This window comes from Thalassophryne amazonica, chromosome 13 (assembly GCF_902500255.1).
Source record: "Thalassophryne amazonica chromosome 13, fThaAma1.1, whole genome shotgun sequence".
Lineage (NCBI taxonomy): Eukaryota > Metazoa > Chordata > Actinopteri > Batrachoidiformes > Batrachoididae > Thalassophryne > Thalassophryne amazonica.
In genome coordinates, this window is record NC_047115.1 from 54,865,849 (window position 1) to 54,893,831 (window position 27,983).

The 27,983-nt window shown below is 39.9% G+C and overlaps 1 protein-coding gene across 1 annotated transcript in view; it reads left to right on the forward strand.

Moving 5' to 3' along the window:
- Positions 1-3,022: 3,022 nt before the first annotated feature.
- Positions 3,023-27,983, forward strand: part of prim2 (DNA primase subunit 2) — a 51,412-nt gene continuing 26,451 nt past the window's right edge. The window contains exons 1-8 of the mRNA XM_034185167.1: positions 3,023-3,168; positions 9,885-10,034; positions 10,186-10,298; positions 12,616-12,731; positions 12,829-12,949; positions 18,954-19,049; positions 21,479-21,616; positions 26,971-27,038. Coding sequence (XP_034041058.1) covers positions 9,890-10,034; positions 10,186-10,298; positions 12,616-12,731; positions 12,829-12,949; positions 18,954-19,049; positions 21,479-21,616; positions 26,971-27,038 — 797 coding nt within the window. The 5' untranslated portion in view covers positions 3,023-3,168; positions 9,885-9,889. The remainder of the gene's footprint in view (positions 3,169-9,884; positions 10,035-10,185; positions 10,299-12,615; positions 12,732-12,828; positions 12,950-18,953; positions 19,050-21,478; positions 21,617-26,970; positions 27,039-27,983) is intronic.

The window sequence follows — 27,983 nt, forward strand, 5'->3', positions numbered from 1 at the left end:
TTCTTGATTGCATTTTTTGAACTTGAAAATTCTTCTCTGTTGTAAAGTTAATTAATATGAGGACAAAGCTTCAGCTTTTAGCTCATACCTTTTTTGTTAAGGATCCAAAAAAGAACATTTTATTCATCCATCCACCCATCCATCCATCCATCTTCTTCTGCTTTATCCGGTGTCGGGTCGCGGGGGCAGCAGCCCAAGCAATATCGGCTGATTTATCGGCTATCGGGAAATCAGCCTATTTATCGATTATCAGCATTTTTTATCCAAATATCATTATCGGCATCGGCCTCGATAAATCCATATCGGTCGGGCTCTAGTAGTAAAAGTACTTGTTTGAGGTAGCTCTGGTTGCACGAGATTATATAAGTTACGGAAATGATACATCACAGCATTCACGAACTTTGCTAGGTTTTTTTTAATTTACAGATTCTCTTACAATTAAATAATGAGTTCATGGTGTAGACATGTTTCCCATATGTTTTTTCCCCAGAATGTGTCTCTTCTCAGATAGATCTCTTTCAGTGCAGGTTCTTGTTCTGACTTTAACATGAAGTTAACACCCAAGTCTTTCTTCGCCAACTGTAAATGGTAATCAAACCATTCCAGTCGTATATTTCTGAACTAATTCCATATCAAACACAATCGTGTCAATGTTTACAATGTCCTTGAGCAATAACAGGTGAAGTTGCTCATAAACGTTACGTTTCTTAAATATTTATTGTGGCCACTCTTAAAATTTCAGTTATCTTTATAATTTTATTACTGGTAAATTTCAGAATTAATTTAGATGAGATATACTCATTATCTCATAGGATATGTTGGGAACTACTTTTTGCCCAGGAAGTCAACAAGCACATCGGCCGCAAGCGCGTACTAACACAGAATACTCAGAAACTGGACAGTTGTTCGGCCATAACGAGAGCGTCCACTTTTGGCTTGCCATAAGCTAAGCTAGTGGCGCTCATGAGAGTGTGGCGCAGGAAATGTGACCGCCATCTTGGACCGGTCAAGACACAGTGAAAGTTTGAGTTTACATTTTTGTTGATTTAAATTTTTTTCAATCTTTCTATAATAACTGTTCTAGAAAGTGTCTTTTAGCACTGTGTAAAGCACAATATAAATATCATGAATATATACAGAAAATGAAAATATATATAAATCAGAGTGTATATATATATATATATATATATATATATATATATATATATATATATATATATATATATATATATATATATATATATATATACTTTGCATGGCAGCACCCTGCCACCGATGTATGAGTGTACCTGTGTGAATGGGTGAATGTGAGGCATAATTGTAAAGTGCTTTGAGCTTCTGATGCAGATGGAAAAAGCGCTATATAAATGCAGTAATTTATTTGTTTCTTCATTTTCTGCCACTTACTCAGATCTGGGTCGAAGTGGCAGTAAACTGAGCAGCTTATACCACACTTCCCTATCCTCAGCCAAGGACTCTAACTCTTCCTGGAGGAAACCAAGGTGTTCCCAGGCCATCTGTGAAATATCATCCCTCCAATGTGTCCTGGGTTCCTGGGGCCCAGGACACACATTGCACACACATCCCCAGGGCCTCATCCCAGTTGGATGTGCCCAGAAGATCTCCCTAGGCAGACAACTCAGGGACATCCTTACTAGATGCCCGAATTATCTCAGCTGGCATCTTCCAATGTGACGAAGCAGCAGCTCTACTCCCCAAGTCCCCCCCAAGATAGTGGAGCTTCTGACCTTGTCCCTGAGTGAAAACCCAGGGCTCTGACCTTGTGGCCAGAGAATCCTTTCAGCTGTTGGGGAGTGAGGTTTACTGACTATTACTGCACAGCGATTCCTGCACTCCGTCACATAAGCACCCAACGGAGGAATCTCATTTCCGCCGCTTGTATATGCGACGTTAATTTTTGGTCATGAACCAAAGTTCAAGACCATAGGAGCATAAATCAACTAGTAAATCGAGAGTCTCCCCTTCTGGCTCATTATTATTATGATGATGATTATTATTATGATAGGAACTAAAACACACTCCAGACAAGCATGGTAGGTGGCGGTAGTGCATCTTAGTCGCATGTTGCTACCCGGCATCAAATAAAAGTAGAAGAAGAAGATTCATTGCTTACACCATAGACATTATAAAGAGTAGACACTGCATTGGTTGCTATATATATATATATATATATATATATATATATATATATATATATATATATATACTGATTTATATATTTTCATTTTCTGTGATATATAACATCTATTTTTATGTTTAATATAGAAATATAATGTATTCATTAGTAATTATTTGGTTTATATATAAAAATATTTATATATATTGCCTAATCATATATTGTCTCTTCAAATTACTAAAATATTTATCTTTACTGCCACTATCTGCTTCTCGATCACATATTCGTGTGTGTGTCTGTATAATGTGTGCGTTGACAGGGTTTGCAAAATACCTGTCTACAGTCTAGGCACTATGAATATTAAAATACGGCGTACCACTTATCTTGTATCATAGCTACATGTGTGAAGTTTGCAGAAAAAAAAAACGCGTGAAAATCTGTTTAGTATTCCGATTTACGATGGATTAAATGCGCTGCGCGTGCCAAACAGAACTGAGTGGAACGGATCGGATGACCGGTCCAAGATGGCGGCCCCACGGCTCGTCGGCGCCAATAGGCAGCAGCGGTCGATGCGGCGTCCACTCTTTATAATGTCTATGGCTCACACTGCTCGTGGCGCACGTGAGAGTATGATTATGGCTTAAATAGCCCGACAACCCCAGGCTATGAATTGGTACGGATATTGGGCTCCATTTTGGAGTGAGATTTCTCCACTCCTAAACGACCAATAGGAGAGCAGCGCTGGATTTCCCTCTGCTAAAAGACCAATAGCAGAGCAGCGTTCGCGCCACATCAACGTGAGGCTGACGTCTGCGTCTCGGCCGCCAACCAATCACAGGCCAGTTTAAGCAGCAAGCCTCGACAGAAGACGGCGGGCGGAGCGGAACAATAAAACGAATGCCCTTTTGGGTTTTGTTCTGTGTTGCTCTTCCTGAATTGTTGAAGTCATCATCGTTTACCCGCGTTCGTTGAACAAGTCACAACGTTTGGCGGGACTGAGCTCGAAAGGAAGCGGCTTTATCATTTGTTTGGTAATGTAAATAAAATATATAACGTAGTAATTTTTCCTATTAGTTGTATTATATAATGGTGTAAGTGCTAAACTAAATTTTTTCAGACTATGAAGCGCTCGCTTTATCTTCTAAAGTGACTAGATAAAGCGGCTTGTCTGTCCACACGATGAAATACATCTTGTGGCTAAATAAAAACAATAAATGTAATATGTTATTGACGGATACATCTTGTGGCTAAATAAAAACAATAAATGTAATATGTTATTGACGGTAGCTACTAAAAGTGTGCTCGGTTGCTGTTACAACGTTCTTGCTAGCTACAGTACTGAACTTGAATAAACATGAAATCAGTGTGTTGCCAGATTTGCCGAGAGAAACGAGCGGATTATGGCACTGCAAATAAAGAAGAAAATAATAATAATAATAGGAAATTACAATTTTGACAATTGGAGTAAATTACATCTAACATTGTCGTGGAAAGTGAACACAGACAAGATGGTTGTGTCACATCAGATCAATTATCTAACTGTTATGATACAATTGTTTAAGTGTTAAGGATGGAAGAAAACCTAGAATCCACATGGATAAATTATGCCAGCTGAAAAAGAGAGAAGTTTATCATTACCAAACATAACATACTATAGTATTTCTTTTGAAATGTCAAAACTTGGATAATATTGGGCTGGCACTAGGGGTGGGTGATATGGCCTAAAATTCATATCATGATATAAATTGAATCTCTTCACGGTAACAGTGTGTATATATATATAATCACGATATAAACCTAAGTGTAAAAATCATAATATGTGTCTGAATGGGTCCCTTAGCAAAGATAAATTGATCAGAATAAATCAATAAAAACAACAACAAAAACCAAAAACAGATATAATATAATTTTGAAAACACTAGATGGCACTCCTGCCCTGAATACATGAAGCGCTTTCAGGACGGTCACTGGCGCTTTTCTTTATTTACAAAACTCAACACGAAACCACCAAAAAAAAAAAAAAAAAAAATTAATAAACATACTTAATTTACTCATATTTGAAGTCAGTCTGGGTAAATCATCTCATCCTGGCTGGTTTTGTGTTTTTGCTCCGGTTAAAAAAAATCCTTGCGTTATTAAATGTGGTGCTTTCTCAAATGTTTGATTCAGGTCGTGACAGAGCGTCACAGAACAGGTGCCTCACAAACTTACATGAACAGCAGTGAGAGTCAGTCACCTCAGCTCAGAACACCCCTCTCCACTGCAGCAAACTGGTTCACATACACACAAACACAGCCGCTTCACAGAGGAGCTTTGCTGGATCGAAAAACTCCTTGGCTGTTATTGCGATTAGTCAGTGGAGTCCAAATCTCTACCATCGGCCAGAATTATACCGTGTCACGATTAAATCGGCTAAACTGCGCAGCGCTAGCTGACACACAACCAGATCTGGAAGGGATCCTAATTGAATGGGAACAAATAAAATGCTGTATTGATTGGGTAGTGTTTACAAAATAGGTAGCTGACATTTTTCAAGGGTGGTAATAAATTGTAAGTTTCTATAATGAGTTTGAATGGTGTGTGATTCCAGAATGTTTTTGGAATCGAAGTGGCTACGGATATGTACATCCGTATCTTCTGTGGGACTGCTAAAGGTACGGACCGAGGTTCAGTGAGTGGACATACGTAATGAAGCTGCTGTAAATTAAGAAAGTCATCAAATGTAAATGAAGAAATTCATCAAAAATATCGACGTAAATTGCAAAGGTGTTTTGCTTCTTTCATCGTCCAACCACCTCAAGTTCCAAGCGCTGTTTTCTAAGCGAGGTGGAAAGAATTGTACATGACACCAGACCTTTAGCCGCATATGGTACGGGTACGGACATATTTGTGCATTCTGATTGGTCGGTAAGACACCCTCCGTATCTTTAGAACAGTCTCTAGAAGAACTCAACCCTTTTATTTCTTGTTAATTACATAATTTTTTAAATGTTAGTTTACTGTCTTAATGTGTTTATACATTGTTTAGGTTCTTATCATATACACAGTATTTTTTATTATTGTTTTGTTTTTACTTCTGTTTCATCATTTGATTTTTAAATGGACCACAATGGAAATAAGTGTTTTCATTTTCTTGCGTCATCCATGTATTTTTAATGTATTTACAATTATATTATGTATTTACTAAATAAAATCACGCACTCACACATTTAATATATAGAAGTGTGAGTCCAGAATGTTAATATCAGTGTCCATTGTTCAGTGTTGTTTGATTATATATGTAGCTTCTTTAAAAAAAATTACTGCTATTAATGGTCAATCTTGGCACTGTTCATCTTCGACCCAGACGGCAAATGTCAGCTCTCTCCAGTTTGTGCGTGGTTAAAATTGAATGCACGCCTAGCTGTTTGTCTTTTCTGCATTTTGCTGTATGCAGGCGCTTTTAATTTGACAGATAGTGGCAGAAGACATTAAAAACACTATACATTTCATTCATCATGCCAACATAACACTTAACTTAATCATGGTAAGAGTAACAGAACATTTATCTAAACTGACTAAATGAACTGAATTACAAAAACAATAAATCAGTAACACTAACAACACTGTTAAACTAAATCCTCTTTCACACTGGGCCTGTATAGAGTTGTATTGTGCTGCATATCTAGTACGCAGGAATGGCTGTGTAAGAAAAAAGTTGCACGCAGGGGGGAGGAACTTTACTCCATGATGCTGTTTTGACAGACTGCCTTAACATGCAGATGGATTTGATACAAAGTCAGAATACATTATTTCCATGAGTTAATGGACTTTATTTAAAGTGCCACAATAGTGAGAGAACTTGAGGAGGTGAAAGCACTGGGGATCCGCAGCCGGCGATTGCGTGCACAATTAGTCCATGAGGAGTGGATGTGGACATGTCCTCTCGCTGGTGAGCTGTCTATGAGGAGTTACTGGATATGGGAGTTTGGCTGGCCTGCTTCTTCTTCTTGTGTAGTTTTGAAGCTTCATTGCCAGCAAAGTCCAGCAAATGAATAAAATCTAGCAATGCAGGTATGTACTGATAAAAAATAAAAAAAATAAAAAAACTGAAAAGGATTTTTCACCATGGCGTAGGGTTGTGTGTACAATTGCGGGGGTTTGGTGTACAACTGCATAATTTCTGCTTCCAGTGCTCCACGACGAAATAATTAAAAATGTATAATTTTTTGCATCCGTCTCATGTACCCCTTTGTCTCCCTCAGCGTACTGCCGCCTTGGGCTGTGTAAACCCAGTGTAGAGCTGCTTAAGCTTGGCGTAGTCAGTACCACGCATTACGCAACTCTAAAGGCCCGGTGGGAATGGGGGTTAATATGAACCACAATAACAACATTTAAAACCCCAAACCCACATGGTGCACTGCAGCACATCTAATGTTTATTGATTCGATAAAATTGCTAATTTCTCCAAAAGTTTTTGTTCTATCAACTTTCTGTTATCGAAGTCTTCATCGTTGACCCAAATAAATCAACATACCAAATGGCAAATGTCAGCTCTCCCTGGTTTTTGCATGATTGAAGCCATACGCACGCGCACACACACACAGAGGCCACTTGGCTATTATAATATAGAAGTTATGTCTCTGGATGAATAAAGATGGCTGGAGTACTCGTTATGTACTGTAGATGAGGAAACATGGGGGGTGGGGGGGATTCTTTCCAGCACTGAAGAATATATCAGATGTCAGCAGTATTCAGATACTATTTCACTCCAACAAGGTTTACTCAAAGGTGATCTATGTTGGAAATGTAAAAATGAACACGGCGCACATATGCATGCATTATGGGAATGTCATAAGGTATTTCCCTTATGGAGGAATGTTCTGGATTACATGAGGAAATGGTTAAAATGTGATCTTTCTGGATCACCAAGACAAATTTTTACTTTGAGAATTAAAAGTGGCCTAATAAAATGTGCACACGTGATTCTGAGGTGTTGGTGGGAACATCAAATTCCCACATTAAATGTGGCGGGTTCAAATGATGGAAACTGCTGCATGTGAAGAGGGGCTGTTCAGCCTGAACTGTAAAAATGAAGTGGGCAATGAACAGTGGAACCGTTTCTGTAAACATAACCTGCATTTTTGTTACTTATGTATTTCTTTTATTTTAGGTTAACTTTTTTAAATGTTAAATATAAAACTCAAACTTTGAATTATTAAAATAATAGGAAATTGCATATACTCGTACATACCCTTAAGATGTTTACATTTTGCAGCTGAATGAAGCAATGCTTTTGAAACAATTTTCAACTGTGGTGCCACATTTGTAACATGTCACTGAACTCCCTTCTGGCTTTAATTAAGTTGTTCACACATCAATGCATTCGTTATTATTTTCCTTATCGTTCTTCAGGGTTTCCATGGGTTGTGAAAATTAAGTGTTTAAATGGCATTCAATTTGATTCCACAGGCATTAAAAATTTAGAGTTTTAAAGAAAAAAATGTTCTCAGTTTATTTTGCATGCATATAATGAATAACTTTGATTTGCTGTCACAAAATATATACATTGATCTGATAAACATATGGAACCAGTTTTTACTCCAGCTGGTACAAAATTGCTGTTAGGCTGTATGTTTGGACAGCGACATGCTGGGAACTGGAGGAGTAAAAGAAGAGCTGAGAAGATGAATTTTGTAACATGACAAAGAAATGGAGAAATGCAAAAGTGACTGGAAGATACAGCGAGTCGAATAAGTATTTGATCCACTGTCGATTTTGCAAGTTTTCCCACCCACAAAGAATGGAGAGGTCTGTATTTTTATTGTAGGTACACTTCAACTGTGAGAGACAGAATCTAAAAACAAATTCAGAAAATCACATAGTATGACTTTTTTTTTTTAAATAATTAATTTGCATTTTATTGCATGAAATAAGTATTTGATCACCTACCAACCAGCAAGAATTCTGGCTCTCACAGACCTGTTAGTTTTTCTTCAAGAAGCCCTCCTATTCTGCACTCTTCTTGTATTAATTGCACCTGTTTGAACTCGTTACCTGTATAAAAGACACCTGTTCACACACTCAATCAATCACTCTCCAACCTGTCCACCATGACCAAGACCAAAGAGCTGTTTAAGGACAACAGGGACAAAACTGTAGACCTGCACAAGGCTGGGATGGACTACAGGACAGTAGGCAAACAGCATGATGAGAAGGCAACAACTTTGGGCGTAATTATTAGATAATGGAAGAAACACAGGATGACTGTCAATCTTCCTCAGTCTGGGGCTCCATACAAGATCTCACTTTGTAGGGTAAGGATGAGTCTGATAAAGCCCAGAACTGCACGGGAGGGCCTGGTCAATGACCTGAAGAAAGCTGGGACCACGGTTGCAAAGATTACCATTAGAAGTACACTACGCCATCATGGTTTAAAATCCTGCAGGGCACACAAGGGCCCCCCTGCTCATGGCCAGGCCCACTTGAAGTTCACCAATGACCATCTGGATGATGAGAGGCATGGGGGAAGGTCATGTGGTCAGATGAGACCAAAATAGAGCTTTTTGGTATCAGCTCCACTTGCCGTGTTTGGAAGATGAGAACAACCCCACACCATTCCAACTGTGAAGCATGGGGGTGGAAACATCATTTTTGGGGGTGCTTTTCTGCAAAGGGGACAGGACGACTGCACCGTATTGAAGGGAGGATGGATGGGGTCATGTATTGTGAAATTTTGGCAAACAACCTTCCCCCAATAAGAGTAGTGAAGATGGGTCACAGTCAGGGCAACTAAGGAGTGGCTCCTTTAAGAAGCATTTCAAGGTCCTGGAGTGGCCTATCCAGTCTCTAGACCTGAACTCAATAGAAAATCTTTGGAGGGGGCTGAAACTCAAACCTGAAAGATCTGGAGAAGATCTGTATGGAGGAATGGACCAAAATCCCTGCTGCAGTGTGCCAACCTGGTCAAGAACTACAGAAAACGTCTGACCTCTGTAATTGCAAACAAAGGTTTCTGTACCAAATATTAAGGTCTGTTTTTCTATTGTATCAAATCATTTCATGCAATAAAATGCAAATTATTTAAAAATGATAAAATGTGACTTTCTGTTTTTTGAGATTCTGTCTCACAGTTGAAGTGTACCTACGATAAAAATTACAGACCTCTCTATTCTTTGTGGGTGGGAAAAGTTGCAAAATCGACAGTGGATCAAATACTTATTTGATCCACTGTACTTGTGGCCCTTTGGTGGTCAACATAGAAAGGATTTTGCAGTGTTTTTAAAAGCAGCAACAACAACAAAAAAATAAAGTACAAAATGGTGGAGGCACTTTGAGCTCGGTACCATAGGCATCAGTGTTGTTAAATGTCATATGCGCTCCGGTAACCACAAATTGGCTGTAACAGGCAGACTGTGTTTAATTATTTCTAGTTGCTTTGCTATAATCGACAAAGTAACCTTTTCAGCAACTGCTACAACTGCTAACTCCACAACTGCTGCTGTTGTGAGCATCACTTCCAGTGGAAAATTTAGTTACCTTCAAGCAGCGTTTGGTTAAAATGCAACGCTGGAGCCGGTGGTGCTCTGGTGTCTGGAAACAGCCATGTATTGACAGTGCAGGACCATTTGCATTGATGTCTGAGAAACATTTCAGCCACTCGACCAAAAAAAAAAAAATGCTTGATTTTTGGGAGGCTGGTTGACCTTGAGCATCTGTGTATTTGTAAATGCTAAAAGCATATAAATGTGTTTTGTTTCACCTTTAGGCACGATGCAGTTTGTTGACAGGAAGAAGAAGAAGCAATTTACCCCTCTAGTAGAAATCTATAAACAATGTCTACAGTTCTATGCAGAGCCTCCTCTTGAAACCATTTCACTCTCTGAATTTGAGACACTGGCTGTGGACAGACTCAAACGTAAGTCCTCATTGGTCTGACAATTGATTAGCATTATAAATAAAAACTACTGTCTGTGCTGTGGTAGTCATGTGTACACCTGTAACATGTGAGATGTGTACTTTCTGTTGTCATAAAATGCCATCATTGTCATTTTTTAATGTTTCTGCAGTGTTGAAGAGAGTTGAGAATTTGGGTGTGAGCTATGTGAAAACATCAAATGAATACAAAGACAAACTTTACAATGAGTTGAGAAACCTGAACTTCCCTTGTAGAAGAGAAACTGTGAGTATAATCGCACTACATGGACAACTGCAGAACACATCAAATCTGCATTTCCTAACTGTTTAGAGCCCAACCCACACAGATTTTCTTTTGGGATGCCAATACCAATGACCAAAAAAAAAAGGTACAATTCCAATATACCTGCCAATATATCATTAAAAAGGCAGTGATTCTGAACATTTCTTTATCAAATCCTTATGACAAAATGTAATCAAGGCTTGATGAATTTTGTTCTAAATAAACCAAGCGACCAGTCAACGTACATCATGCTGCCTTCACTCAGATTGTAAGTTAATGTCACCTCACTTGGCAGTTCTTTTAATGTCTCCCTTTTTCACTTTGGGTGGCCACAGTAGAGCAGATATGCATCTGTGTGTTGATTTGGCACATGCTTTACACCAGACGCTCTTTCTGATGCAACTCCACATTCCATAGAGAATGGGCACAGGTGGTCTTGAACCGGGAACCTTCTGCTTTGGAAGCAAGTATACTGACCGTTTGGCCACCACACTGCAGCATCGCTCAGCATTTGCATAAAATGTCTATTTTGGCTCCACCGAGCTGACAACATAGTGGCCACTTGTCTGTTGTTGCTGTAATACTCCCATTCTGATTGCAAATGAATGGAAGCTCATGTCTTTGCTTCTTGTCTCTTGTAGATAATGGGATCAAGGGGTGATGGGAGTCCCAGCCATGCTTGCCAGTATTGTAAACAATTGGGACATCCTCTGCTGGACAAATTATGTAATAATGCCAATTCCAGCACTGTTTTTCTGCATTATTTATTTGATAGAAAAAAGTTTTTATATCTGCAAAAACAACGCCCATACCAGTATGTTTGTCAGAGGCTAATATCAGCAGATATTATCATCTCTCTAAGGGCCCTTTCACACATAACACGAAAGACGCAGAAACTGGAAGAAAATCCTCGAACCAAATACGAAATGGGGAACCACGAACCATCCACCTACTCTCGTGAGGGACGCACGGTTGCACAGGTGTGCATGACACATTAGCGACGGTTTCGTGCATGCGCACAACCGTGCACGAACACGGTGCGAGCAGCTGGAACGTGTTGCACAACATCGCCGCTGAGGTGGAAAAAAAATAAAATAAAAACCAACTGTATAATTAATGAAAATCACTGTGTTGATATCAATAATAAATAAAAAGGGATGCAATACAGAACCCTGCGGTTAAATAAAAAATAAATGCCACTCGCGGGATTTGAACCTGCAATTTACAAAAGCTCAAATTACCAGAAGGAAACTTTTCCACTACACTGCAATCACTGTCTTATAACAATTGTCTAAAATCAGCAAGGAGATAAATGTATATAAAAGAAAAAAGCGCCACAATAACTGACAAAACGCCTCGTGTTACCGTGGTTTTTTTTTTTTTTTGTGTGTGTGTGTGTGTTGTAATGTAACACCTTGCGTGTATAGTCACATCCAGCTGTCGGTCAGTCGGCGGTCAGCTGACCACAGCAAAGCAGTCACACAAGAATGAGTTCATGCCTTCGTCACCCTTATTTGATGATTTAATTTGCACACTCTACAAGCCATTTGTGTTGTGGGGGCGGACGACAACGACACACTCCACATGCCATTTGTGTGTCTGTGGGGAGTTCGGCACAGTCACATGCATATGTGTTGCTTGGTGCCGCCACACTCGTGTTGCACTCAGACACGTTTCAAAGACGGGTCAAACGTGATCACCTGCTCGCTGCTATCGTAGCAGGTGCATGAATAGCCCGACCTTTTCTATGTGTGCAGTGATAGATGTTCCTGTGTGACACCTGGAATTTGGTCAGCACCTGCCGAGAGGGGGATCGAATGAGCACACGCAGGGCATTCGCTGTCTTTCTTTCACTTGTGTGCGTGAATGTTTTGGCGACAGGTGTACGAGGGGTTTGAGATGGCTTGGATTTTTCACAAATGGCATGCATTTCCTCCTTTGTGCACTCGTTGGCTTTACTTGTGTTATGTGTGAAGGGGCCCTAAGCCATGTTAGTCATGGTGTAAATTAAGAGTCAGTGTGTAGATCCTAAGTAACACAATTCTGCAGAAATAATTGATGTCAGTAACAGGGGTGGTGGCCAAGTGGTTAGTGCACTTGGTTTTGGTGTGGAAAGTTCCCGGTTCAAACCCCCACCCCACCCGCATTTCTCGGTGTAATGTAGAGTTGTCAGTAAGGGCATCTGTGCCAAATCAACATACAGATCCACGGTGGATCTGCTGTGGCAATCCCAAGTTCAAACAAGGGAGCAGCCAAAGGGTCTTACTATTAACAGTGTCTTTCTTTGTACCTGACTAAGGATGATAAACAAACTGAAAACATGACGCGACAGTACGAGAAACAAAGAGCTGAATATGAGAAACAAAGAAAGGATCACATATCCCACTTCATTCTTAGACTTGCCTACTGCCAATCGTAAGTCTGTCATTTCTGTGGAATGTCTGTTGTCAAATAATTTTATGGCAGTCATTAAAGTGTAACTGTAAAATGTTTCCCAAATGACATTTTACAGGGAGAATCTGAGGCGCTGGTTTATACAACAGGAAGTTGAGCTTTTTCGATACCGCTTCTGTCACCTGGCCGCAGAGCTAAAACATGAGTTTCTGGAGCAAAACAATTTGCGGTATGATAAGGTAGGTTGGTTTATATTATGTTATTTGTCAACACTGTTTATTTTTCTTCTTTTGGATGTTCATGTTAGGGGTTGTTACAGCAGATCATCCATTTCCATCTCAGCCTGTCCTTTGAATTTTCCTGTGTCAAACCAACCACATGCATGTCCTACCACAGCACTTCATAAACCTCCTCTTTGGCTGCCTGTTGTCTCCATGCTCAGCATCCTTTGCCCTATGTACCCTGGGTTCCTCCTCTGCGCATGTTCAAACCATTTCAGTCTCGCCTCTCTGACATTGTCAACAAAACCCTCCTACCTGTGCTGTCCCTCTGAGCTGTTCATTCATAAGCCAGTCCATCTGTGTCACCCCCCCCCCCCAAAAAAAAGCATTTTCAGCTCTGCCACCTCAAGCTGTGGAACCTGTCTTTTTGTTAGTGCCACTGCCTCTAAGCCATACAAATTAGCTGGTCTCACTACATCTTATAAACGTTCCCCTTTGCTCATCCCGATATCTTTCTATCACAAAACACTCCATCTACAGTGGCTTGCAAAAGTATTCAGCCCCTTGATACTTCATGCATTTTAATTTCTTTATGCCATTTCAAATACAAAAAGTAAACCAGGTTTCTCAATATGAAAATTTCTAGAATTATCTTCTTTAAACTCAAAGCAAATCTCTACAACCTAATATAATTAATTAAATTAAAAGCCAAGATGATGGGTTGCATAAGTAATGGGCCCCTTTGGTATAATACCTGTAAATAATCAGTTTTATTGCCAGTTTTCTTCCTACAAGTTAGGGCATGGCTACATGAACATTTCCAGTCACTGAATATGTCTTGGACTTTATTACATAAATTATGAGAAATGCAAACAGTGTGGCACTCTATGGTAAATCTTTATGAAGTAGGCAGTCTCAAAAACTGAGTGACTGTGCAAGAAGGAGAAGACGTGAGGAAAGAGACCAAAACACCCAGACAATCCCGAAGAAGTTACAGGCTTATGTGGCTGTGATTGGAGAAATTGTGCATAGTGTGGTGTTTTGCATTTGTATCATCAGTTAAGCCCCTTTCACACTGGTGTATTCGTAGAGCTGCATATTGTGGCGTATCATCTACACCGAGTTGAGCAGCTGTACGCCCACTTATAGCAGCTCTACGTCGAGTTTTTTTCTCCCTACGCAGCAGTATGTTGAGAGCTACGCACGTAGGACGGAAGAAATTAAACATGTTTAATTTTCTTTGGCGTAGAGCGCTGGACACAGACAATACGCAGTTTTAAGCAGGTCTGCGCAGCACTGCGTTGCTGCATGGAAGTCTGTGCAACACGGCACTCTTGTACACATCCAAAAACTGAGTGCGTGCATCCAGAGGAATCAGCTGGAGAACAGGATCATGTAGCCCACAGCGCCTGTGTGTGCTCAGAACAGGTGATGTAACTGATGGACGTGTGTGTGCTCAGACCAGGGAATCGAACCTCAACTTAGAAATCCAGAAACACAACAGAAACAGCAGTTGGTCTCTCTCTCCCTCACTCTCTCTTTGTCTCGCTCTCTGTGTCTGAATAAGCGCTGTGACTTTAAATAAAAGCACAGTTGCTGCATGTCAGTGTGATCATCAGACGACCTGATCGATCAGGTCTGATCAAACCTGAATAAGCGCTGTGACTTTAAAATAAAAGCACAGTTGCTGCATGTCAGTGTGATCATCAGACGACCTGATCGATCAGGTCTGATCAAACCTGAATAAGCGCTGTGACTCTTAAAAATAAAAGCGCTGTCGCTGCATGCCGGTGCGATCATCAAATGACCTGATTGATCAGGTCTGATCAAATCAGCGGACCTGATCGGAGCAACCAGAGTTTTAAAAGTTTAGAGTCAAGGTGCTTCATTCACAGCAGCCTTTAACCACAGCCAACTCAGCAGCATCTGTACACAATGAAAATGATCCACCAAGACAAAAAATAATAATAAAAAAATGTTAAATGTCTCTTTCTGAGCCGCACCACACCGTGCAGTAGAGAACAGAGCACACTTCCACAGAGGCAGAAAATAGCAGCTATGCCTACATACGTGGCAGACAGTAATGCAACTGTAAAGCCCTTATGATACAGTCCACTGTTTTCCAAGCGCAATGATGTGTTCTGCACAGCCGGCAGGAGGGAACTGGTTTTAAATACCGGCAGGAGCTACATGCGACTGTGTGCACACATTAAAAAGCGAACACATGCAGCTGCAAGCAGATCTACGAACATGGAAAAAGGCTGAGTACGTGCGCATTTCGGGCGTACTTAAATGAAACACAACGCCGCAATACGCAGCTCTACAAATACGCCAGTGTGAAAGGTGCTTTATACAGCTGCCTGATGAAGTGGAGCAGAGAAGGATTCTCTTTCACCAAAACATCAAATCGAGGCTTGCATCCCAGAATGATACCTTCTGGCAAATTGTAGCTGAACTTTCAGCTCTTCTTTTAAGAAAGTCTATAGAGTGCCATACTGTTTGTATTTCTTCCTAAGTTGTTGAAATAAAGTCTAAGACATATTCAGTGACTTGGACATCCCCTGACTTGTCTGAAGAAAACTGGCTATAAAACTGGTTATTTACAGGTATTATACCAAAGGGGCCCATTACTTATGCAACCCATCATCTTGGCTTTTATATTTCTAATTACAACTTTGAGTTTAAGGAAGATAGTTTTAGAAAATTTTATATGAGAAGCCTGATTTACTTTTTATACTTGAAATGGCGTAAATAATTTAAAATGCATGAATACCAAAGGGCCGAATACTTTGCAAGCCACTGTATCTCCACCCTGTCTGCACTCTCTTCTTCACCTCATCTCCTTCACCACCTCTACTCCTTGCAGTCATCTTACTCCCACAGGCTCGTTCTCATTCACACATGTACATACTCGTCCTTGACTCTGCTGACTTGTAATTCCCCTTCTCTCCAGAGCATATCCTCCACCTCTCCAGCCGACCTGCTCTGTACTGTCTCTAATGTAGCATATAATGCAAAATATTAAAAAACTTCTTTGTTTTCTTTGTTGGTATGTTAGTCAACGCAGGTGTTCTTTGCATTAGTCCATATTTCTGAGTGTGAATGAACGTGTCATTTGTTTGTGCTCTGTTTTGAAACTGCTGTATTTTCTGGCACATAGATTTCTCCCCCCAAAGCTTGTCTGGGAGGTCCAGCACCTTGTATGCCAGTGTAACTTATATACCAAAAAAAATAGTTAATTTTTAATAACAATTGTGGTAATTATTAAGGGAGTGGCTATACGCCCAATCGTTGGGTCAGTAAAGTAAAGACGCAAGCATATACGCCCATCCACAACCGACCAATGAGCGCGCTTGTAAGATCACTTCTGGTTTCAACGCGGGAGGGGAAAAAGGCAGATATTTTCTTGCCAGCTGCGTGAGGGTTTGCAGCCCACGGAGGAGCTGTGATCTAAAGCGGTTCTGTTTGGCTCATCACACCCAGGGAACAGTGTCAAACTAACACCATCTTACAGCCAACAGACAACATTTTGTTCAAAAACTGTTTCGTTGTTAACAGGCTTCCGTTCAAAATGCTTATGAAGTTTGTCTGTTTTCATCCATTGCGGTGTTTTCGCAGTAATTAAAGACGGCGCCATTAAATGTGTCAAACATACGCCGCAATAGAGAGTTAAAGTGGTGTAAAAAATGTAGCTTAGATGCACAAAACGTGTCAAATACACGAGCACGGTTGGGCGAATAAGATAAGACATTATATTTATCTGCCCAACGGTTGTGCATGTAACATTCAATGTATGACTTATCTGCCTAACGGTTGGGCGTATAGCCTTTGCCATTTATTAAATATGAATCGCCCTTAATGATGACTATTATTATTATTTGTATAGAGCTTTCTCAGGACTCAAAGCACTAAGCAAAGTAAACTCAATAAAAGAAGAATGGCAATAATAAAAGTACACTCCAATGATGCACAAAAAGCCCAAGTTAAAGAGGTAGTTAAAAAAACAAACAAACAAATAGCCTTATATCTTTATTATATTGTTTCCAGTGCTGTGAGCCTGCAATCTGATTTTAAATAACTGCACATGTTGTGTTGTACACATATGCTACACTGAGTTCCTGTCTGTTGTTAAATTTGCCCCCAGGGAACACTTAGTTGCCAAGTGAGTTCCACATACTCTGGTGCGACTTGTAGGTTTGTTTGTTTTTATTTCCTCATGTTCATAATACTTTTTTTATTGACAAGTATGACTTATATGTGGATTTGCCTTTTCACTTTTGAAAAACTATTCTCAAAAGTGTGTGCGTGGGGTGCTACAGCCTTTTCCATAAAACGAAGCTTGACTACAGATGCCACTGTCTTGATGACAGAAGGGGAAAAATCCTTCATTAATGTCAGACATAGCAGTTTACTTTGTGCTTATTTCATTAAGAACTAGAAGCACTCAGAGTGCAAACCTCCGCCAAGGCCATGGGGTCACTGACGCCATAACATCTACACGCCGTGGAATCATTGAACCTAAAAAAAAGTCTCACAATGATGTTTGCTCAGTAGTAAAAAAAAAAAAAAAATAAAAAAGTTTAATCTGCTGTGACTGGATAGCATGTATCCTTAGTGCTTGGCATCACAGTTTATTGCAACTTGCACCTTTCCCAGAAGCTACTGTCATCTGAGCACTGATATTGATATTGCATGTGCTTATAGACAAAAACAAATAAGAGACTAAATTCAATTTATTATTCAGCTAAACTGCAAATATATGAATTTTTTTAACATTTATGAAACACTTTTCTAAACAAGGCTATAGGGTCACTGATCCTAAAGAGATTCCCTCCTTGGCACAGTGATCTATTCAACAGTTCAGTGTTACAACCAAAACTATGATACATACACTTTTCTTTCCTTTATATTTGACATCCCTGACCATGAAAACATACCACTAGAACTTGGAATCACTTTTATGTCTTTATTAGTTCAAAACTTATTGTATAAAAACGATTTTTCGGTAATGGCGGTTTTCTTCTGGGTCAAATCTGATGACACCTTACTGAATCAGTACAGATTCAGCTACAGTTTAGTGTTAGTTGTGTATCTCTAGCTTCATTTGTCACCTCACACTGACACATTTTCTATTTTCCCTATATTTTTGCATATTCTGGATCACCAGATCCGGAATCCGGATCTGATCATCACCAAACTTTGTTGTTTGATAGAACATTTGACTATGTTACACCTTAATTTTTTTTTTCAAGCCTTTCTACCTTGTTTTTGTGGAGTTAGAAACTAGAATGTCAAAATTCCCCCTATCCTGCAATGGTGAAGAATCCTTAAAAAATTCCTGGCTCCGGATCGTGATCCGCATCACCACTAAATTTAATCACTTGTTCCTCTTGTCATTTCCAACCACTCCACAAAATGTCATCAAAATCCATTCAAAACTTTTTGAGTTATCCTGCTGACAGACAGACAGACAGACAAACAAACGCGACCGAAAACATAACCTCCTTGGCGGAGGTAATAAATGTCTGTGTAACTGATGAACCGCAGCTCTGTACAATGTACATGCCTCTTATTTTTTATTTTATTTTTTTTTTTTTGGTGGAAAGTTTAAATTTATTTGTACGTACTGTACACTAGGTGGCAGTGTTCATTCACAGTAACAGAGGGAATTAAATATACAAATGTCCTTTTGATTCCAGTTTTGGTTATGATGGTAAACACTTATTTGGGGTAAAATTACATAGATGACTATATATTTATTCTTTTCCATTCTTACATGAGTGAATTTGATTTTACAGCCATGCCGTGGAAGCGTGGTACTGGGTTTGATGAAATGGAGATGACTTGTTCAATAATTCATCGTCACATAATGTGTGTGGCAAGGACAGTGGTGATGCATTCATTTGATAAACATAACTAATTTTGTTTCCATGGGCATCAATCCTCAATGCATTTTAAAAATTTAATGTGTTTTGTTTTTGGAGATCTGTTAAATTCATCATCTTGATCATTAACCTTTCAGATTAGTGACAAAGACAAGGAGGATCTGCAGGAGAAACTTATCAACTCCAGTTTTGCTCTCAGTGAAGTCAAAGTGGAGCTTCAAGATTTCTACAAAGTGAGTTACGGCTTTCTTTCTTAATGTTTTTCTAATTCAGGGGTGCCCAATATGTTGATCGGGATCGACCGCTCAATTGCAAAGATAGCGTGGATAGATCATATTGGATTAAAACTGGCCCGTAGCCAGGGGGAGATCGGCGGTTCAGCCGAACCACCCACTTCGCCCACTTTAGTGTTTCGTGCTGCGAGTTGTTCATCCGCTGTTTTGTGCAGCAGCTCAGAGTTGAAAAAAAAAAAACAGTTGTCGTTGCTTCTGTGTCTCAAAGTGAGATGACGGCAGCACACCTACAGTGAGCTTTACAAAGACATTTTTGCACTTTTCTTTTTAAAAACTCTATGCTGCTCTGAATGTTCTTGCTGTGGTTAAACTCAAAACAGCTAAAGACCCTTGATGTGTTTACCACAAATACTAATGCCCCCCCCACCAAATGTGCTTAAAGTCTCTTTCTGAGGATGGCATAATGTAAAAAGTGCTGATAAAACCTTCTTACTTGTCAATCAGGTTGTGCTTTTCTGCATGAATACACACTACAGTATACCAGAAATAAAAATGTGACTTTCTTAAGGTGCTTCCTGACAGAATTGTTCATCTTCATGAGAAAATGTTTTGTGCAAATTTTTATTTTGATATGACTATTCTAACCACTGCCACACACAGGGTGAAAATTGCAGTGGTTGAGCAAATTAGTGCAAACCAGTAATAGTACTGTACCTGTTCACAAATTAAATACAGATTGAAACAACAATCCTTTCTCCCTTAACTGACCATACAGGAGAGATTAAAAAGAAGTCACTGTCCACCTATTTAGTGAAAACAAACAGTAATGGGAGTGCCGTTTGGTTCCCATTTTCTTCGCCTCCGGGAATTAATGTCAATGCCACTCAATAACTTGTATCAGGTATTAGTGCTGCTGTTCATCCTTTGTTAAAATCTGATTGTAATCCTGGATAAGTGCAACCCTTCACTCAGCAAAATCATTGACAGCAGCAATGTTATCCAGGATCTGCTGTGATGACTGGAATGATGGGTCATCCTCCCACTCTGAGGGGTTTTTGATGAGGAAGTCCATGTTGACGTTGAATGCCTCAAAAAATGACCTGGGGCAGATGTAACAAAATCTGCCACTAATGAACTCGTATCCAGTCCATAACTCAAAATATCACTCTCATATCACAAAAAACAGTAGCTGGGTGGCAGTGGTTAATATTTTCAGATCTCATGAAATTTCACCCAATTTATTTTTAATTTTACCCCTAAAGGAGCCAAAAAAATGCACCTTGAAAAAGTTTTTGTTTTTCGAAACCACTCTAATACACAACCTAACTATTCTTCCTGCTCAGGCGGCAAACTCAGTGGTGGATCCAGACAGAAAGAGGGTGTTGGGGGGGAGCAGCGTGCCAGATTAACGGTTCATTTTTGAAGACATGTTTTCATATGACTACTTATAATAACAATAATTTTAACAACTAAAACATCAGTATTACTCTGAGACTAAGTCTCCTACAGGTCTGCATTAAGTTTAATTGATGAGTGTATGTTTAGCGTTTGTAATGTAGGTAGATCATTTTGACTTGGTCATGTTAAAAGTAGCCCGAAAGCTGTAAAAGTGTGGGCACCTCTGCTGCAGCATCTGTTAGTGGGAGATCCTCATTCAAATACACCAGGAAAGGCTCATAAACTTTAAAAAAAAAAAAAGTCCTTTGTTTGTTAGTCTTAGCGATGAAGAACATCATCATGGAAAAAATGTTTAGGCAATATTTTCTTCAGGAAAGGTGCAGTAAATTCTTGTTACTAGGCAGAAATATAATTAGATTTTTTTTTTTTTTACTAGCAGTTTTCATCACACATACTTCATTCATTTAAAAAGGAAATATACAACCAGAGATGCAGGCAAATAAGATCTTATTTTACAGATGCACTGTTTTGAATGTTGTTGATCTCTGCTGTCTAGTTATCACCAGGTGGTACTAGTGCATATTTTTTGTCTTAAGAGCCAAAGTAAACATTTTACAGTGTTCCAGAAAAATGTGTGAAAGCTGAGATTGTTGTGAACATTTTGTTGTTCAACACATGAGCATAATACTCAAAGAAGGTACCTTTTTAAAATGGGGCATTATTGAAAGTACGGGGAAGAACAAGAAAACAATGCCCTTGGACCCCAAAGGGTTAAGGTTTTAGCTTGTGTTTTTGATGGCAGTGTTATCTATGGGTTTTCATGAAAGTTTTTCTAATGTTGATAATCACTGCAATATTCAAATTCTTGGATTGCCTGAGTTATTTTTTTTTTTTTAAGCACCCTTAAGAATACGGCTGTGCTTTGACCATACATAACAGGCTTTATTCTGAGGTACTTGTAAGATGTTAGCACATGTATAATATAAAGGGACAGAATATTGACATTTTTTTTTTCTTCCTTCGTTTTAAAGGTTCCATTTCAAGATGCTCTGGATCTAGTCCGTACAAGAAAAGTTTACCTGAAAGCAGGTTACGTGTACATCCCACACCAGGACATTGTCACCATCGTACTCAATGACTTCCGCACAAGGCTGTCCAAAGCTCTTGCAGTGAGTCTTCATCGTCTCTCTCAAGTAGAATGAATAAGGTGTTGCTGTAGATGGCTTAAGACCAAATAAGTCCCCTTCGAAAAAGGGGAAAAGAACAAAACAAAACCATATACCAAGCTTACTTTTCTGTTGGTGAAGGGTTCACTTTGCAGTCTGTAGTGTGGCCATGTGGAGGAGATTCATTCAGAAACTGTTGTATCTTACAATGTGACGTGATCCACTGATGTAAATTAAGTGATGTCTTGACAGCTTCCCTCATTAGTATCCTTTTGGTATAGTCAGTCAGATTTTGAGAACAGATACTCCAGACAGATTTGCCATAGAATACCATATTGTTTTGTATTGCACAATGATTGATGTTGAAGCCCAAGACACATTCAGTGATTTGGAAATGTTCATATAGCCATCCTCGGACTTAGGTAAAGTTAAGCGGCTGTGGGGCATTACTTATTGTAACCCATCATTTTGACTGTGATATTTTTGTTTATGCCCCCCCCAATAAAGGGGGGCATAAAGAAAATGGGTTAAAGCCAAAATGGGTGAATACTTTTTATAGGCACTTTATAGGTGTTAATGATCACATATGGTGAGAGTTTGCAGTTGACATACGTTTGCTTTGTTAGCTGTGTATCTGTGTGCACATGAAGCTGTAGCTTTCGGGCTACAGATGCACACAAGCTGCTGAGAAGATGACAGTCTCTGTGCTGCTGTCCGTTCTCATGTGGAGCATTGCCACAATATTCACAACCTTTCAGATGTGGATTTCGGCCTGTTTCTCACACTGGCTTAACTCTGTTCCTGGCCACAAGAATGGACCAGGCAAAAATTTACAAAAATTTCAATCGGCTCTGAACCCAGTCCAAACACAGTGATACAGTTTGTGCTATATTGTGGATGTGCTTCCCCCCCAATCTCTTATTTTGTCCGTTCCGTGTATATTAAAATGAATTTTACATAAAACTCTGGTTCTGTGAAGACATTTCTGTTCCCTTTGGTGCCTTGGGGAGAAACTGGAGAAATGCAGGCTACAAGTATGGAAAATTAGTATGCACACATGGCATAAAATGTCTGGAGGATAGGCCGCGGATAGCTATTATGAAAGTGCTTATTATCCCTGCAGGCATGACGTTTTTTTTAAAGGCTTTGGAAGGGAGCCCGAGAAGACACAATATCAGCACACTTACGCATTGTATTAAATACCCCAAGGCTCATCGGTCATATTCTGGGAACCAGTGGGGCTCTTCATAATAAATGTGGTGGGACAACTCGGGCTCGGTTTATGTCGTGGTGATGGATTCTGACTTGGGAACCAGCAGTCATGCTCAACGACAGCCGGCAACAGCACTGCCTTTTCTAAATGCGCTGGTAGGTTTCTATTAGGGCAGATCAAGAAATATCTAATGGAGATGATTGCATCAGCACAAGAAGGTAAAATGCCTTAAAATATGTAGAATATGTAGATCTGCAAATTATAACTGTTCCGATGCAAAGTACAACCTGTTTGTAATTTTCTTTTCCTTTGCAACAAGGTTGAAAATGATTTGAAAAAGATGCTTTGCGAGATCTGAAAAGGCAGGCACCGTGTTTTTGTCGTGCATTCTTGGGGGGGGGGGGAAGTCATCTTTCTCAATCGTCAATGTGTTTTCATTTCCTACAAGCACTCATGGCACATTAAACTGGTAGGAGGAAATACAAAGCTCTCAGAAACCTTTTGATGCTGCACATTTCCTCCTACCAGTTTGCAGTAGGAGGAAATTCATGGAATCTTTGTACACTTACAGTGTGAGTGGGTCAGCCATGAAAAGCCTTTGATTTAATCCTCTGGTTCATGAATCCACTTTTGAATTTATATTAAGTGGCAGTGACACTGTCATTGTTGCATCAGAGTGCAGTCAACAACAATGTTATGTTTTCCATTTGCTGGTTTCTGCAAGACTCTTGTGGTTATGTTCTTCCACTGGGATGAAAAGGTAGGGTTCAATTTTAGCAGTTACCCGGGAACCCGTGGCACCCTACTTTAGGGGCAGGCACACAACTCTCTACACTTGCATTCCCGACTGGAATCCACCTTTTTTATTTGATAACTGTACAGAACTCTATCAAATTTGGACAAAATTTGCGCAGAATTCGACTTTGAGACCTACACATACACAAAACGTCATTAAAAAAAGGTTCTTCTCCTCTGCTTGTAATGCCGCATTTTATTATACACAGATGTATAATAAAACAAATGGTGAGTGGTTTCTAAACACAATTATGACAAAGTTTTTGAGGGAAGAGCGAGGAGCCACACAGCAGGCAGCAGAGTTTTTTTTTCCCCTTTACATGCGCGCGTGAGCAAATCTTCTGTGAAGATTATTTTATTTATTAACTACACAGATGTATAATAAAGGAAATGGTGACTGGTTTCTAAACACAATAATGCAGAGTTTTGTGGGAAGAGCGAGGAGCAGCCCCACAGCCAGCAGCAGTTTTTTTTTTATTTTAAAAATTTTTTTAATAAACGTGCACGCGTGAACGGGACAGGAGGTCCTCAGACTGGGTCCTGCAGAGGCGGAAGGACCGCTGAAAGCGGCCGTCATCCAGAAGCAGCTCCTGCAGCAAATAATGATACTCCCCGAATTGGGAACGTCTCATGACGTTTGTCGGCTTTCCACAACAACTCGCTCCGTGTGATCAAGGTCCATCATGTTAACTTGACTGACAACCGGAGCCGGTGAGCAGCAACCTCTTCCTGTTATCAGGGGAGAGGTCCAGGTGACCAGCCTTCAAGGACACCCATGTGCAGGTTACTGCCACTACCACCAGTTCTGGTTCTGTGACAGTGGCAGTGTATGCTGATGAAGAGGCTGCTGGTGATCCTGCTGCTGCCTATACAGCTGGAGCCTCTAATGTAGACTCACTCTGACTCTGGCTCAGATTCTGCCTTAGATTCTGAGTTTAATTCTGATTCTGAGGAAGAACACCCTGAAGTGCTGCACAGAATGGCCGATGACCATGATGACTGATAATAGATTTTCTGTAATAAGTGTAATCAACACTCATGGGAGCCATGATTATTAATGGGCTGGATGTTTAATAAAACATCGGCAGCTTAGATGACCCCAATGCTAATCTGCCTGTGCATATTGTGATGGGGTCATCTCAGCTTCTGACAAGGTTCGAAAATTTCTAAATTTCAGAAAATATTACCCCAAAAACACAAAAAATTCCCTCCCATAATTTCACTCCAATTCTGCACCATTTGCATCCTTTTATATCAAAATTTTCTGGGGGGACCATGCCCCCAGACCCCCCTAGTTGCTTCGCAGTAGGCACCGAACTTTTCTGAGGGCACCAAACTTTCATATTTTGGTGCCCTTAAGGCACACAACTATTTATTCTAAAAGGCAAACCCTGTTAAAAGGGATGTCACAGAAAACGTCATTAAAAAGGCATGAAATTGAAAGCCTTTCTTTTTTTTTTTTTTTTGTATAACCCCAAATATTAGTCACACGGCAACAGCAATAGCTGGATGAAGGATTAAAAAGTTAAAAATCATTGAGAAAGGGTGGATGAAAGGTCCTGCGACTCAAGCGAACTCAAACAACATAAAATGAAATTTGTTGATCTCTGCGAAGATCTCAACAAGGGATTGAACGAATATGATATACTTTATTGTTTTTGTGCAAATATTTGCTCATTTTGAAATGGATGCCTGCAACACGTTTCAAAAAAAGCTGGGACAGTGGTATGTTTATCACTGTGTTACATCACCTTTCCTTCTAACAACACTCAATAAGCCTTTGGGAACTGAGGACACTAGTTTTGAGTGTCATGATTGGGTATAAAAGGAGCATCCCCAAAAGGCTCAGCCGTTCACAAGCAAAGATGGGGCAAGGATCACCATGTTGTGAACAACTGCTTGAAAAAATAGTCCAGCAGTTTAAGAACAATGTTTCTCAACATTCAATTGCAAGGAATTTATGGATTTCATCATCTGCAGTCCATAATATAATCATAAGATTCAGAGAATTTGGAGAACTTTCTACACGTAAGCGGCAAGGCCGAAAACCAACATTGAATGCCCGTGACCTTCGATATCTCAGGCGGCACTGCATTAAAAACCAACATCATTGTGTAAAGGATCTTACCGTGTGGGCTCAGGAACACTTCAGAAAACCATTGTCAGTTAACACAGTTCGTCGCTACATCTACAAGTGCAAGTTAAAACTCTACCATGCAAAGTGAAAGCCATACATAAACAACATCCAGAAACGCTTCCGCCTCCTCTGGGCCCAAGCTCATTTAAAATGGACAGATGCAAAGTGGAAAAGTGTGCTTTGGTCTGATGAGTTTTGTTGTTTTTGGAAATCACGGACGTCGTGTCCTCCGGACAAAAAAGGAAGACCACCATCCAGATTGTTAACAGCGCAAAGTTCAAAAGCCAGCATCTGTGATGGTATGGGGTGTGTTAGTGCCCATGGCATGGGCAACTTACACATCTGTGATGGCACTGTCAAAGCTGAAAGGTACATCCAGGTTTTGGAGCAACACATGCTGCCATCCAAGCAACGCCTTTTTCAGGGACGTCCCTGCTTATTTTAGCAAGACAATGGCAAGCCACATTCTGCACGTGTGACAACAGCGTGGCTTCATAGTAAAACAGTGCGGGTACTAGACTGGCCTGCCTGCAGTCCAGACCTGCTGCCCATTGAGAATGTGTGGCGCATTATGAAGCACAAAATACGACAACAGAGACCCCGGACTGTTGAACAACTGAAGTTGTACATCAAGCAGGAATAGGAAAGAATTCAACCTACAAAGCTTCAACAATTAGTGTCCTCAGTTCCCAAATGCTTATTGAGTGTTGTTAGAAGAAAAGGTGATGTAACACAGTGGTAAACAACATACCACTGTCCCAGCTTTTTTGAAACGTGTTGCAGGCATCCATTTCAAAATGAGCAAATATCTGCACAAAAACAACAAAGTTTATCAGTTTGAACATTAAATATCTTGTCTTTGTGGTGTATTTAACTGAGTATAGGTTGAAGAGGATTTGCAAATCATTTTATTCTGTTTGTATTTACATTTTACACAACATCCCAACTTCATTGGAATTGGAGTTGTATTTATCCATGGTGGACGTACATGTGTATACTATGTAGCCACTGTTTGACTGCTGATTCTTCAAAGAAACAAGGTGGATGGAGATTTGTACAACCTGCTAAATTGATTTTTGCCATGGCCTTAAATGATTTTGTATCAGAAACCTAACCTTCACCTTTCCGTGGAACGTGGTATGTTGATGTTCTAATAGTGTTTAATCCTTTGTCCTACACCATTTACTCATCCGATATTCATCTCTTTGTTAGATGACGGCTCGCTCTCTACCAGCAGTGCATTCTGATGAGCGACTTCAACCTCTCCTGACTCACCTCAGGTATGTGATGTCTTAGTGCACGGTCTTTCTGCATTGCTTTACTTTTGTACGTGAGTGCATTGTAATCCTAAATATGCCAGAGACAAGATGGTCTGCACACATGGTACGTGGCTGGAATTGTTGCATCAAATATTGATGAAACCAGTGCGGGCTCAGATGACTGGAACAGTACAAGTTGTGCATTGTTACTTTTGCTATCTCTATTTGCAGGGCTGTGAAAACTCAGCGGTCTGAGGAATTCCACGGATTTCATCATGGGGGGGTGTTATTGTTGTACTCTGTAATCGTGATTGTCACTACGTTTTTAAAATGCCTATCGCAAAGCATTCTTTTTTTACGACATTGTGCAAGTTTTATAAGTCCGCGAAAACTAGTCTGCGTGTTCCAGATACAAATCCGTGTTCCCGGAGCCGCAAAAGTCGATGGGGGAAAAATCCCTCTTAAAGCGTGGCTGTTGTGACAGTTGTTGTAAACTGGGACTGGTTGGTTATTACAGCAATGCTCTATCGTTGCTCCAAGCTAAACGTAGCATATGGACATTGCATAATTTAAGAGCCATCAAGTTTTTAAAAGAAGAATTTTTTAGCATGTCACGGAGCGATGTCGGAGAGAGAGAAGATGGTGAGAAACATGGTTTGGAAAAAGTTTAATGACAAGAATCGGTGGAATTGGCGCTGGGTTGAATTTAAAGTTTGTCGTCATGAACACAGACAAAAGAAACGGGAAAAGCTTACAGCATCTTGTGCCCTCAAGAAACACAGAATGAATTTTTTTTTTTGTCTCTGGAAAATAAACATTGTGCTGTTCAGATATGATTTCAGACAAGATTCTGTGACTTTTTTAATTAATGTAGACTTTCTTTCATTGGGAAAAAAAAGACGTGGCTTTGAATGGACTTACAGGAATGGTATGTTATTGATATTTTACAATGATTTTCAAAATATT